Source organism: Kogia breviceps, chromosome 9 (genome assembly GCF_026419965.1).
Source record: "Kogia breviceps isolate mKogBre1 chromosome 9, mKogBre1 haplotype 1, whole genome shotgun sequence".
NCBI lineage: Eukaryota > Metazoa > Chordata > Mammalia > Artiodactyla > Physeteridae > Kogia > Kogia breviceps.
Window position 1 is genome coordinate 20,586,408 of NC_081318.1, and position 15,024 is coordinate 20,601,431.

The window sequence follows — 15,024 nt, forward strand, 5'->3', positions numbered from 1 at the left end:
CGGAATACTTCTCTGACAAAGCTTTGAGATGCTACCTCCATTTCCTCTCCTCCAGTGATTTTTTTTTTTTTTTTTTTTTTTTTTTTTTTGGCCACACCAAGCGGCATGCGGGATCTTAGTTCCCCAACCAGGGATTGAACCCATACCGCCTGCAGTGGAAGCACAGAGTCCTAACCACTGGACCGCCAGGGAAGTTCCTCCTCCAGTGATTTTGTAAAAGCCAGGTCTCATCAATATAGTCCAAGTTCTGTCTTGTGTATCACAGGCTCCCAGAATGAGAAGGGAGATGAAAAGTTACCTCGTTTAACCACCTTTGGATGCTTCCATACCTCCTCCCGCAATATAGCCCCTTCCTTTCCCACACACAACCACTCAGCCAAGTTTCTGTCCAGCCTACCTTTGAAGGTGTGCACCTAATTTTATGGACATCTGTTACAAACAACAGAACTAATGGCCATGTCAGAACTTTTAAACAAGAGGACAGATACCCATTTCAGAATTGTGTTGGCTGCCATATTGGTTTAAAGGAGACCAAATCCAACTAGAGGTGTATCCTGATACCCTTGAGTAGAATTCCAAATTTCAGTGGCTCCAAGAAAATCAGAGGTGGGAGGGAATTTTGAATATTCGAAGTCATTCTCATTCTCTCTTTCCTTAAACCCCATTTTCCAAATGAGAGATCTGGGGCCCAGAGAAGAGAAATGACTGGCCCACGATTGCAGTTTGTCTTGGTTGCTATTCACGGAACTTCTAGGAATGTCTGGTAGTTTCTCAGGGAATGGGGAACTTGTAAGGGCACTGCTTTGGCTGCTGGTAGTCAGGGCTGGGCAGGGTCCCCAGCGATCCGCCAGTGTAGGGGAGTCAGGATAGCCCCACAGCACTGCATGCTTCATGCTTTCTCCTCAGCCCACCCTGATGTCCAGCGGTCGCGCTATATTAGAGAGGGTGTGCGTTAACCAGGAAGTCAGAACTCCTCACCCAGAACGTGCCACACCCCAGCCATGTGCCACAAGTGCTAAGAAGCTGGAGCTCCGAGTTAAATACTCCTCCTCTTGGCTCTAAAGCACATCATCTCCAATCCTACATGGGAAGAATAACTATTTCCGTGACTTGAGAGCATTCGACCTCTGACACCTAAGAGAAAAATCACTTCTGCGAGGTAGGCCGACGCCGAGCTCTGACAATTAGTGCCTACACTCAGGGGCTGTCGTGACTCCCGAGAATAACTTAGGTGCTTCTGGCAGAAACAAGATAATTGGAGAACTTTAGTCACGGCATAGATGGTTGTACCGGGAGCACTTGACGTTGGGACCAGGGATGGAGTCACCTGCGTGTTGCCCCGACCTTCTCGCCCGCTATGCAGACACGCAGGGCTGTGCTGGCCGAAGTTGGCCGATTGCTCTGAAGGCCCCATGAGCCCCTCGCAGGGTCTCAGCTCCCTCCTCTCGGCACCCCGCACGCAGTCCTGGAGGCCGAGTGTTTCCACTTTCTTTTCTCTCTTCCCAGACAGGGTTGGGAGAAACAGTGCCTCGTCAGGCCCGTCCCCTCGGCCCTTCCGTCTACTCGGCCCCGGGCCTCTTGCATTCTAATCATTACCGCCAGCCGCATCTTCCCGCTCACAGATGTCTCCTGGAAAGCGAGGAGCGATTTTCAAGTAGAAAGCAGAACCTACCCTGCCGGTTCTGTGCTGGTGGCGGTGAGGGGCATGAGGAAATCGAATGGTCTCTCCAAGCAGCGAAGCGCTGAGGCGAGGAGGGCCGGGGGCGGGGGGGGGGGGGTTGATGGGCAGGAGGGCGCAGAGGCTGGCTCTGTGGATGCCGTGAGGATGGAGTGCTGGGCCTTGGGTGGGATGCCTGGCGCCCCTGTCTCGTGTGCTGTGTGGGTACCACAGGTGGGGAAGAAGTCACATCTTGTGCCTCACTTTTCCTCCCTACACAGAGCAAGAGTGATCATATCAGCACTCTCTCTTTTCCTTCTTCTTTTTTTTTTTTTTTCTTTCTAAGTTCGAGCTTGAAGAAACCTGTGTCTGGAAAAGCTCTGTGCTTATCAGAGAAACACATTCTTTAAGTGCCATCCTATGAGAGTCTATAAACAGGAAGCAGAGGGCGTTCAGCTTGGGAAAAAAATGATCTTTAGGACTGACATTTTTTGAAAGGATTTTGGTAAGAAGAGGAGAGAACTTATGTATTTTTAGACCTGGCTCTTTTCCAAGTGGGTCCCAGTAAGCAAGGCTACTGGGCACTGTTTAATAACGTAAGCATGTCATATTCACCAGCTCTTCCTAAATAGCCTTTCCTATCCAGGGGGGAGAGAGAGAGAGAGATAGAGAGGTCTTCTCTCATTGTCTCATAGAGAGCATCTGGGGAATACTGTGTAGAATTTTTTTTCCTGTGTTTTGTTTTTTTACAAAATTCATGAGGCTGGGAGTGGAGTTTTTACTGGCATTCATGTCTGGTGAAGAGAGAGCGATGCAGGCAAGATTACTTTCTCCATAAGCAAACATTGCCCAGGGCGGGATTGAGCTCCTCCCGCTGAAAGCAGGGAGGTGATTAACCCCGCTGCACACCCGAAAGCCAAAGGTTGACCTAGGGGAACCGAGGCGCAAGGAAGCTGGGGTGCAGGTGGGGCCTGGCTGGGGTGACGGTCAGCCTGTGTTCTTTCTAGGAGAGTCACAGGGACAATGTCTTCTGATCCCAAACCCAGACCCAAGTCACGGGTGGGGACCAGTGGATGAAATCCGAGGCGAGGGGTGCTGTCTCCACTACAGGATGGAGATGTTAGGAGGCTGGACGCCTTCTCTCCTGCCTGCACAGAGATTGATCCGGGCTCCTGACAAATGGTTATCACTGAGCAAATCGCTTCCTGTGAGCGGAGATTTCACAGCTGCAATTTCGTTTCCTTATGGTTGCTTCTTGCTGAAAGCGCCTTGCCTAACATCACCGTTGATAGTCACGGAGTTTGAAGGGCCTTCAAAAAAAGTACCCGTACAGGAAGGTATTGGGGAGAGCACAGAGTCGAGTGTAAATGAGGAGAAACAGCCGCTTAGTTGGGATGCAGCGGGCGTGGGACTCTGCAGCAGGGCCCTGCGCCGAGTAGCCGCAGAGCCTGGGATGCCCTCCTTTCCTCCCCTCCCTGTGTCCGCCGTTGGTGTGCTCTGCCTTGTGGTGCAGTGGATCTGTTCCCCCCACCACCACGGCTGTAAACCCCAAGGGCTTTTGCAGGAACTTTGAACAATGCCTGGGCTGAGGTTCTGTACGTGTCAGGCATTTGTCTGTCACGCCCACAGACCTGCTATCCACCCCTTTCTACCACATGAACCGAAAGGAAATATTGCTCCCTGCCTCCCTTGGTTCCTGTTAACCTTTTTCTTTTCTAAACTGCATGCAAGGTCCCCCCCACTGCGTACACGTATATTCCAGCAATTCTAAGTTGTGTTTTGCCCTGTTTCCCTGCCTCCCTGCTAAATACATCTTGTCTTTTCTGTCTTCAGCATCTTTCCCACCCTTTTGACTGTTCTGGGAGCTCCTTCGCAGCTCAGATGTCGCCTCCTCTCAGAAGCCTTCTCTGATCTGCCCCTCCCTCCCGCCTCGCCCTGGAGCAGAACAGATCACCCCGTTTCATGGACTGCTGCTGGGCTCCTCAATATTCCCAGGTTTTCATAGCTCACCTTGTTACGGTCATTTGATCAAGTGTTTGTCTGCTTTTCTTCCTGGGCCCTGTGTGAGATGCTGTCAGGCAGGGGCATTGACACCTGTGTGGTCCCCAGTGCACACAACGGGGGCGCACACAGCATTTGTTTTTGGTGAATGGAGTTGAGGGCTGGGGTGCCCTGTCCACACGGCATTTTTCTTGAGCCTCCAGAGACTTTACCACTTCTTGGGGGCCAACCAGACTTCTGGACCCTCAGGAAGATGTCTCTGTGAGTTTAATGATGTTGTTCTATAAATTTATTTATTTTTTATTGTTATTTTTGACGGCGTCGGGTCTTCGTTGCTGCATGTGGGCTTTCTCTAGTTGCGGCGAGAGGGGGCTACTCTTCGTTGTGGTGCAGGGGCTTCTCATGCGGTGGCTTCTCTTGTTGCAGAGCACGGGCTCTAGGCGTGTGGACTTCAGTAGTTGTGACTTGCGGGCCCTAGAGCGCAGGCTCAGTAGTTGTGGCGCACGGGCTTAGTTGCTCCCTGGCATGAGGAATCTTCCTGGAGCAGAGATCGAACCCATGTCCGCTGCATTGGCAGGCGGATTCTTAACCACTGAGCCACCAGGGAAGTCCCGGTGATGTTGTCCTAAATCCTTCTTAGGGCTGGGCCGGGTCAGAGCTGGGGAGTGTTTGAGTCCCTGGAGGATGCTCAAAGGCAACGACCAAGATGGCGTGGATCTAGATGAGTGAGTCTAGTCAACACCTGCCTAGAGAAGTCTCTGCCTGACCAGGCGCCTTTCCTACCATGGCCCCACCCGGGCCTCCACCAGGAGTCAAAATCCCAGCTAAACTCTCTGCTTTGGAATAAGGAACACAGACAGGATGGGGGCATCCACATCAGAGGCCTTGCTAAAGTGAGCTTGTGCTATCCAGGAAGGAAATGGGGAGGGCAGGGAGCAGGTCTGCCTCTGTAGGTCTTTTCCCATGCACTCTTTTTTTTTTTTTTCTTTTTTGGAGTATAATTGCTTTATAATGTTGTGTTAGCTTCTGGAGTGATACCTTGAAAAGGACGGAGAGTTCGTTCTGGGCAAAAATTAACTTGTCAGGTAATGGCCAGAACTGACTCTTGGTGCCTTACCCCCTCATGTGTTTTTTTCTCTGGAGAAAGCTGGAGCATTTTTGTGGATTTCAGAGCAAGCGTGCCTGTTTGAATGGATAATGGCTAGATGGAAGTGATATATACTCCCTGTTGGTGCAAGTGCTCCATACAGATGTGTCTAGGAGTGAAAGCCGCGTTGCTAGCCATATTTCTGTTCGTCTTGGGGCTAGGGTTCAAGTGCTTAACAAGCAGTGCTCCTTTTGCAATAGTGGAATAAAAACCCAGAACCAACACCAGCTGCCGTCACTCGCGAAGACGCTGGGCGTGTTCATCTCTGCGGATTTCTGATGGATGCGTTCTGATACCCACCAGTGACTTCTAATTACCAGCTTGGTCATGCTCCCCTCCCGCCAGCCTCTGCTGGCTCAGGCCTGGCATCTCCCAACAGCTTCGCCGTTGGCATCCTGCTTGTCTTGTGAAGGAGTCTGTCGGGTGGCATTAGGCGTCATGGATCAGCCCCTCAGAACTGAGGGTGAGACACCCCCCCCCCCCGATGGAATAGCACGTGACAGGAGAGATGAATTCACCACCACGCACAGGTCCGAATGAACACGGTCACCCAGCGCTGACGGGAACCTTAAGGAATCAGGCATAGATTAAAGCCACGGAGCCTTTCAAATGCAGATGCCCCCTAATAAATCACATGTTGGAACTGGTCGACTTACTCTTTGGGCCCCCTCTTAGTAAAGACCGGCATGAGCTTCTCCCGCCTCAAAGCAGGAATGCACAGGAGCCAGGCTGCCATCTTCGTCTGGCCCGGGTCAGCATCAAATGGCTCATGATGATTCTCTGATGTGCAGCGGCTCGCGTGTGGCTGGACCAGCAGCTCTGCAATCAATCCCAGCTGCTGGGCTGGAGGGTGGCCCCAGCCACCTGAGCCTCAGGTTGGAATCATCTCTTATATCCCCATTAAACTCTGGGCCCCTACCACATGGGAGAGTTTAAGGGGAAAATGAGATTTTATTAAAGCCAGGGGACCTCCCTGACTGAGCTGAAAGCCTAATAAGAGCCGTAAGGGTTTCTCATCGCAGATAAAAAGTTTCCCATTTTCCCAGATTCCTCCCATTTGTTGCTGCTGTGTGGCCTTTCCCTGACCCTGCATTTCCAAGGGTGCCTCATTATTTAAAGCCATGGCTACAATGCCAAACGGCAGTTAGTAACCAAACCACCCAGCAGCTTTTTCTCCCCCTGATGAAGGCCAGCGGTTTTGTGTGTACGTGGTTCATGGTCTGAGCACAATGACTTCAAAAGGCTCCTGAGTTTCGGAGTGATAAGGTGATCAGGATTTCCAGGGAAAAATAAGACAAGGCAGAAAGGTGTGTGTGCCTCTGAGTCTCTTGCTCCTGGAGGTGTCCGTGACCCAGACGCACCAAAACAGCCACCGTGGTCTCAGCAACTCACTCTGAGTGCATCTAGAACTCGGTGGCCGGGCTCCAATCATAGAATCCTAGTGTGTAAGGAATGGTTGCCTTTTCTTTCCCATTCTCTAGACTTCTCCTCCAGACCTTGGGGAGGACATTATAAGACTGAGCATGGCCAATGGCTGGGTCACTGGTTGCTGGGTCTGGGGATGAAGTTGGCAGTGAAGTTCAGGAAGGACTCGCAGGTAGCCAGGGCTGGTCCACCTGCCCTATAGGCTTTTCATTGCTTCCACTGTCAGGGCACGTCATGCCCCAGCTGCTTTCAAAACTTGGAATTGCTGTTGCCCGTGCAAAATGGGGATGATGATATTTACCCACCCACCTAGTGTGTGGAAGATTAAAAGGGATAATGGATGCTGAGCCAATAGAAAAGTGCCCAGCAATAGTAAGTACTCAGTAAATGTTTAGTATTGTATAATGGCATTGCATCAAAGCATTTTATGAGTAGAAGCTTATGAAATCTCAGTTTCCTTAGTACTTTCCTCCTCTCCATGCCAAGCCCTCTACTGAGCCCACAGACATAGCTTATTTTCTTTAAGCCTCCCAACTTTCCCTATTTATAGATAAGAAAGACAAGCCTTCAAGAACTTATACAAGATGTACCGCTGGTGAGTAGCAGAATCAGAATTTCATTTATCAGATGTTTATCAAGTGCCTGCTGTGTGTCAGACACTCTTGTAGGATCTTGGATTTGAGCCTTTGTGGGTTTGATTCTAAAAGCCTCCACCTTTCCTACTCATCATGCTGGTCTGTGAGATCTGGGAGGTGATGAGTAACATCTCCCGACCTAGGAAGTATTTAAAGAGAGAGAAGACATGTTGGTAGGCTTAGGAGCTTCTCCTCCTGCTGAAGGCGGGGGGGCAGAGTAGCTGAGCTGTTGTCATTATAGGAGGAGGGATCTGCCTTGGGCCTGTCTCACCTCTTTCAGAAGAGCAGCATCTACACGTGCTCACGGAACAGGAGCCGCACAGGTGTCAAGAGACCCCTTCAGTGAGGAAGAAGCTGCTTGAAGACACAGACGCAGACTGTACCTGTGTGGCCATACCGAGTGCCATTTGTTATGGGGAGACATACAGCTCAGAATGGAGGAGCCACTCAAGGGGATCATCTCTGACTCGGCTTAGCCGTTCCGTTCCGCTTCTCTTGGATTGGAAAAGTTAAGCTCCTGGCTGGCAGGGACTTGCCACGGCAAGCACGTGGTACCACGTGTCATGGCCCGTGGATGTAGGTGTTTTCCAAAGCGCTTGCCTGTGTCTGGTGACGTTGGCTCACGGTGAGTTGACTGATAGGAGGTAAGAGCCAGGCCAGGGCAAAAATCATATGAGTGTTAATCTAGAGGCAACAATCCCCATTAATTAAACAGAGCAGTGACAGAGATAATCAAAAGATGGTGTCTTTTTTGGCTCCGGAATGCGCAAGGAATGGCTGGAATTGCTCCAGGTTGAACTTTTCACCTTCCCGATCGTGTCTCCCCGCCGGTTTTTCCTCAGGCTGTTTACATGGACTCAAGCACTCTTCAGTGGCTGAGTGTGTCCCAGACCTTGTGCGAGCAGGGGTCGGGGCGTTGGGGGGGGGGGGTGTTGGAGGCAGCAGATCAGGAGGCGCCAACCATGGGCTGTGATCAGGGCTCACTGTCCTCGGCGCCTGCTCTTGACTCCTCCATTTCAAGGACCTCTGTGACAATCCCTCACCCCCCACCCCACCCCGATCTGAGGCTCCCTCCCGGGGGCTCTGCTCCGCTCCCCTCACCGCCACTTTGGTTCCGGCCTTCAGAGCTCTCAGTGCTTGGGTTTTATGAAATCCTCAAGGAGGACTAACGCCCCATCCCAACACAAATAGGCTCTCCCATCTGAGAGGTGCTGAGGTCTTCGGAGAGAAATGTCACAAGAAGTGATGCAAGACCCCCACAGGTTAGTAACCGGCAGCTGACGATGCTTTTCCTTTGAGGGTCCCGGGCCATCCCTGAGGGGCACCTGGGGCAGGTTTCAGTACGTTTGTCTTTCTCATCCATTCAGATGGCCCTTGTCCTCACTTCATCCTTTCCTTCTCTTGTCTTCCCTGCATCCTTTCCTTCCCTCCTCCTTGTGCCTACTGAAGACATACCATGGGGCCAAGGAACATAGGACCTGGTTCATCGTTCCCTGTCCCCCAGCCCCCAGTTCCCTCTCTGCCCCGACCCCAGAGGCACATTCCTTTGCAGCCAGATCCTAAGCCCGAGGCGAGCCCTCCCCCACCCCATGTTCTCCTCCCCTGGGATTTCCTCTCCACTCTTCCTGATCCGCTCCGGTCCCCTGCAAACCAGCCACCAGCTCTCGCTACCTGCCACGGGCATTGTGCACCCTCACTGGGGACGCTTAGGGCAAAGATGAGCTGTCAGCTCCCTGGACGGTTACGTTCTTTCAGGAATGTGGCTCTCCCTAAATGCAGGGGATGGCCTAGCTCGGTGGTCATAGCACCCAGGGGCTGGAGCGAGTAGGGAGAAAGGCTCTCAAAATGAGTCATCAGAACCCAAGGAAAGCATCTGCTCACGGCTCCACTGAGTGAATTTGCTTCCTGCAGGCATTTATTTATGTTCTCTTGTATTAGTGATATGAGAGGAATAGAAATGAGCAACACACACACGCGCGCACAGACAGACACACACACACACACACACACACACACACACAGAGTCCAGGAGAGTTGGCACTGCCAAATAGAGGCAGAGCAACACAAGTTTTATTATCTAAATATAGACCTTTTTTTTTTTTTCAAACAAATGGATGACTTTATAAAAGTTATTTAAGACCAGAGAGCATCCCTGGTCTTAAAGGCCGTGGGCTGGATGTCCTTCAGTATTTGAGAGGCTGCATCCAAGCTGAGAACCCATGGTGTCTCCGGCCTCAGAGGCCTGTGGGTACTTGGGTGACCCCCCTCCCAGCTGGCTGTCCCTGGAGTCTCACACCAGGGCACAGCCTGTGACAGAAAGATGTGGGATCTCTCTGAACCCACTCACCAAAAGAGCGCTGTGGGCAGAGCATGTCTGGATCTTCTCCATGCTAGCTCCCAAACAGGGTTGAGTTTGGGAAGCAAGGACACCCAAGCTGACCCTTGTCACTTCAGTATGAACAGCTTGGGCTCTCCTGCAAGGAAGGGAGCCATGCCACAAACTAGCCTCCAGGCCACGCTGCAGTCACCTCTTTGTACCTACTTCTCAGGAGGCCCATAATGGACAGATTAGGTATCAGAATCATTCCTCAACAGAGAGTCTATAAAAATTCCCTTTCTTGGATGAACTCATTGTTCAAAGTGATGGTTTTGGGGCAGACATGAAGTGCCTGCTTTTTGGCTGAGGCTTCGGTGGGACGTTTTTCCCTGTCGACACCCGTGGAGGTGGTGTGTCTTGGTGGTGAATGTTGCACCCACCAGGACTTCTCCCAGTAGCAGAGCCCGTGGACTCGTTAGCCCGACCCCCTCGGAAGGCTCCTCGGCATGATGGCTAAGAAGTAGGAGAAATGGGAGCTAGCCGTTTCTCTGTCCTCGCCAGGCTCAGGGAGCTCTCTGCTCACCTCCGGGCTGGAAACCATGTCCTGTCAGTTTCTCTGAGAAGGGGGAAAACCGCATATGATACCAGCAAAGGGTCTGGTGGCTGCGTCTTAGCTGGTTGCTGGTGCCTGGGTGGCTCTTGGAGCCTGAGAATCAAAGGAAGGGGCTTAGGGCACTCAGCTTTGCGCTGTCTTTGCTGCCGATTTTGCCCGAGGGGAAGACAGAATTGAAAGCGGCTGCCCTGGTCCAATGGCAGAGGCGCTGGGGATCTTGTCTCACGTTAAAGGGCTGGGGGAGGCTCCAGTCTCATCAGGCCCTGGCAGATCTAAGCAGGTCACCCAGATGAGGAGCCGCGTCCTCGACATGGATAATCGGAATGATTTGAATTAGGGCTGGGGAAGGGACTGCCCCTCAGCTGGTGCTGTGAGCTGCAGACATTCACAGGGTACGTGTGAGGTGAAAGCAAACACCGCTGCAGATAGGAGGTAGGGCCCAAGGTCAGTCCAGTGTCACCATGTGGCTCGAGGCTGGAGACTTGCGAATTCCACTCTGGAGACCATGCCCTTTGGGCTCCTGGGCCGAGATCTTTTAGGGCTGTGGCCGGCTCCTCAGCAGACGCACGTGTGTCAGCTTCCCTCAGCCCGGGCCTTGTCTGCAGCCGTTGGCTGAGCTGGGTACAGTGCCCAGAGCGGAGTGAGGCGTCCTTGAGCCAGGCAGTGTGAGCCACACCTGTGCACAGGTGTCTGGGCCCTCACGGCCGGGCAGGAGCTGCTGAGGGCCCGGGCCCGGCCCCCTCCACGTGCCAGCTGGAGCAGGGGCAGGGGTGACAGGAGAGAGCAAGACCCTGGCTCCTCTCTGGTCCCCCGGTCAGTGGGGCGTCCCACCAGTTGGACTTGGGCTCACACAGTTGCTCCTCTGGATGCCTGACAGGCCCACGGAGCTGCTGGCAGGAAGGAGAGTGATGGCGGGTGGCTGGGGGGGGGGGGGGGTGGCGTGCGAAGCCTGTGTGGCCCCAGCCTCTTCTCTCCCTCCTCCCGTCTCTACTCTTTCCACCCTACAGTGTTCTCTCCTTGCTGCTGTTTCCTCTCAGATCTTAATAATTGATCAATAGTTTTTGTACATTCAACTAAAAAAAAAAAAAAAAGCCTATCTAGCATAGAATAACCCCAAACGCTCCCATTTTACTCCCCTCCTCCCAAGGCGAGCCCGCCCCACCTGTGGTCTGCTCTCAGGATTTACTCTGGCTCAATCAGCATCCTGCTCTACAGCCCATTTTCCAAGCCATCCTCCTCTCTCGCCCATCCTCCTTAGTCTCTGTGCATGTTTCCTACGTTATCACAGACAACTCCTTGCTGCACACCTCTTGTGGTCTCTGGTTTCCATCAAGCCTGGAGCATTAAGAGAAAAGTAACCTGGTGGAAAGAGCAGGCTTCGGCCAGCGGACCCGGGTGGGGATTGCAGATCTCCTGCTCACTGCTGGGGGGCCGCTTCCCAGCTGCTCAGCCTTCCAGTTTTCCGCTTTCTTATCGAATGCAGACCCGTACTGCCCGTCTGTTGTGAGGACTCAAGTCTATTCAGCTAAAGAGCCTGGGTCCCAGTGGCCATTCGGCTCCTGCCAATGCCCTTTGCTGGTTCCATCCTCCCCTCTTTCTGCTGTTCCGTGGCCGTCTGTTCTCCATGGACCAGCTGCCTCCATATGCGGTCATCTGGCCCAGCCACATGGGTTCTTCATCTGGACCGAGTCATTTGTGATATTCCCTGAAGGTGGGGGCTCATTACTGACCCCCATCCCTCCTTCCTCAGGGACTGAACAATGTCTTCTCATCTTCACAGTGAGCAAGCGTCAAGGGGTCAGACCCACCATTGCCTCCAGGGTCATTCCCGGATTACGGATTTCTTCCAGTTCTTCTCAGTGCAAAGCTCCCTGTAACCAGTCATATTAGAGACAAGTTTACACCTTTCAGCTCATCTCGCTGCTTCTCGACAGGAGTCACCAAGCTCCCCGAGAGATGGGGAGGTACCCAGGGGACTGGGAGGTGACAGCGTCCCATGTCCTGTGGTTAGTGATATGAAAGGAGGGGGCAGGGCCACCCAACTTTCTTCCTTGCAGCGTGCTCTGCTAGCTCAGTTTTTACGCTCTCAGAGGAACTGAGCTTCCACAATGTCCTTAGGGATACAGGTTTCTATCTGGAGGACTTGGCAGAGGAACTGTTTCCTTGCCGATGCTGTCTTCCCTTTGAATCTCCTTCTCCTCTGTGGCCTGAGTATCAGGAGTCCTGGGTCTGGGTCCACCTTTACCTTCTGCCTCATGTAAGTAGCCTTCCTTTCCCTTCCCTTCCCTTCCCTTCCCCTTCCTTTCCTTTCCTTATATTCCTATCCATCAGCCACAGTCCCAGAATCATGGATCCATTAAAGTATAAACATTCTAGAAATGAATTTGTGCAACCCCTTATTTCAGAGATGAGGAAACTGAGCTTCAAAGTGGGGTGGCTTCCTCTAGACAGAGGTGTGCCCAGAATCCATCAGTCCCCTAAGGGCCTCGTGGAAAATAAGGGGCAGGACATGGAAACACTTGGAAGGAGGCCTTCCCCTACGCACCCAGGGGCCATCGTAAGCTAGTATTTTTATTAACTCCCTACTGAGTGCTCTCAGCTTATCGATGGAGCAATTAAACAAGCCAGGTACAAAGCTGGATGAGATGAAGCTTCTGGTTTGACTCCTAGACCTTCAAGTTTGGTGAGAAGCCATTGCCATCCTGCAAATGCCCAAATCCAGCTCTTGGGAGCGCTGGGGGGAGGGCCTCCACCCAGGTGGACATCTGTCAAAGGGGCTTCGGGCATATACCCCAAGGAGGATGCCTCCACTGGTAGGGATGTAACCCTAATAGCTTACATTGTGCTCTTAGGTGCCAGGCACCCTGTATCCTCAATGAGATAAGGTAGGCGTTCTTGTTTATCTCCAGTTTACAGATGAGAATGTGAGGATTAAGCAATGCAGTAACTGGAGGAGTTTCCCTAAATTCACAAACTAGTAATTGTGTTCCCCCGGCGGGGGGGTGGGGGGGTGGCAGCCTGAGTTTGTCAGGTCCCAGAGGCCACCTGCTCACCGACAGCGTTAGACTGTCGATGGTGTGGAGGAGGGACCATCCTTCTCCACATCCCCAGAGCAAGGCCACAGAATGAGAATTTTGGTAGTAAGAACAATTCCTGCTGGTTTGGAATAGTTTCGCTAGTGTCCACTCTAGGCTGGAGTATGGGCTTAATGACCCTCTGCAGGCCCTCTTAAGTCCAGTGACTTGGAGACAACTTTATGGAGAAAGAGCCCACTGGGCTAGTCCCCACTCCCAGATGCCAATGGTGCCCTGGCATGGGAGGCGTCCGGGCAGCTCAGCCCCTTAATGGCTATGAGCTGGCATTAGACCACTGCCCCATCATAGGGAGGACAAGAACTCTAAAGCTTTGTACCCTGGCAGGCTAGCTCTGGTCTTGCCAGCTGCCAGGCCTTTGTGGAACAAAGAAGGGGAGTGCAGTCTTTCTTTCCAGCCTGTTATTTGAGAGCTGAGTCTCTATCAGAATATCCTGTTATTTGAAACACATGACAAAGCCTGAAGCATAAATATGTCACAACCAAAATGCTAATGGCTTCCTCCCTCCATGGCCATCCATCCTTCTCCATCTTTCCCTCCCCCTCCCCCTCCCCATGGAGGGGTCTGCATTCCAGGAGGCAACATCTGAGCCATCGCCCTGCCAAGGGAAACATTGCTGCCCCTGAGTGGATGTTCTGTCCCACTAGAGAGCTGGTTCTGGCCCAGGGACCGTGTGCCCCTTGCACATCAGCAGGTGGCCGAGCAGACAGGCTCAAGCTGTTGCGCCTCCGGCCTGGTGCCCTGCTGGAGCAAGATGGCGGCCACTGCAGCCTGGGAAGCGGCAAAGGAGGGATGGGAATTCATCACCTGCTCTCGGCCAGGCCCCGGCTGACTTCACTTTGAGTTGCATCAACCTTTATCTCTTTGTGATCCTTTAACTTCTCCAGGAAGGATTCCAAACAGGCATTACTAATCAAAATTTAAAAAGAAACGGTAACAGTACAGTGGCTCCTCAGAAAATTAAACAGAATTATCATGATTCAGCAATTCCTCTTCTGGGGTATATACCCAAAAGAATTTAAAGCAGGGACTTAAACAGATATCTGCCCACAAAGGTTTATAGCAGTATTATTCACACTAGCCAAAATTTGAAAACAGCCCAAGTGTCCATTGACAGATGAATGGATCAACAAAATGTGGTCTGTACATACAATGGAATAGTGTTCAGCCTTAAAGAAGAAGGAAATTCTTATACACGCTACAACATGGATGACACAGATGAACCTTGGAGACACGCTAAGTGACATATTTACAGAAGAGTAAATACCGTGTGATTCCACTTTTATAAGGTCCAAGAGTAGTCAAATTCATAGACACAGAAAGTGCAGTGGTGGTTGCCAGGGGCTGGAGGAGGGGAGAACAGGGAGTTATTGTTTAATGGATGTAGAATTTCAATTTGGGAAGATGAAAAAGTTCTGGAGATGAATAGTAGTGATGGTTGTATAGCAGTGTGAATGTACTTAATGCCACTGAACTGTACCCTTAAAATTGTGTTAAAATGGTCAAATTTATGTTATATATATATTTTTTACCACAATTTTAGAAAAGGAATAACATGTATAAACATGTTTCACAAATTGCAGGGTCCATTTAGGTATATCAGTTTTCCTGTCATTAGCGTTAGTCCTAATGATAGAGCACCTGTGACTTAGAAAGGTTTGGTCTTTTTAAGGTCATAGATCATGGTGTTTTGACTCCATATCCAGTGCTCTTTTCAATTACCAGGGATGGCATATACATGACATATGGTACTAGTGCTTTCTTCTACCCCTATAGCAGACATCAGTCAATTGAGCACTACGCTTTTTCTGATGAAATTCAAACATATCCTCAGAATCATTCTTTTATATATATATAGTTTTGGGTGGGGGGCTGTGTTGGGTCTTCACTGCTGCACGCATGCTTTCTCTAGTTGCAGCAAGCAGGGGCTACTCTTTCTTGCAGCGCGTGGGCTTCTCATTGCAGTGGCTGCTCTTGTTGTGGAACACGGGCTCAGTAGCTGTGGCTCGTGGGCTCTAGAGTGCAGGCTCAGTAGTTGTGGCACACGGGCCTAGTTGCTTCGCGGCATGTGGGATCTTCCCGGACCAGGGCTCGAACCCGTGTCCCCTGCATTGGCAGGTGGATTCTTAACCAGTGC

At 51.6% G+C, this 15,024-nt stretch overlaps 1 protein-coding gene across 4 annotated transcripts in view; it reads left to right on the top strand.

The window, feature by feature from the left end:
• The window catches only part of PLXNA4 (plexin A4), a 464,525-nt gene that overhangs the window by 188,583 nt on the left and 260,918 nt on the right, over positions 1 to 15,024 (top strand). Inside the window, exon 4 of one of the 4 annotated variants that reach the window (XM_067042138.1) lies at positions 3,491 to 3,995. The exons of the other annotated variants lie outside the window; for them this stretch is intronic. Coding sequence (XP_066898239.1) covers positions 3,491 to 3,568 — 78 coding nt within the window. The 3' untranslated portion in view covers positions 3,569 to 3,995. Of the gene's footprint in view, positions 1 to 3,490; positions 3,996 to 15,024 lie in introns of those variants that run through there. 4 annotated transcript variants of the gene reach the window in all.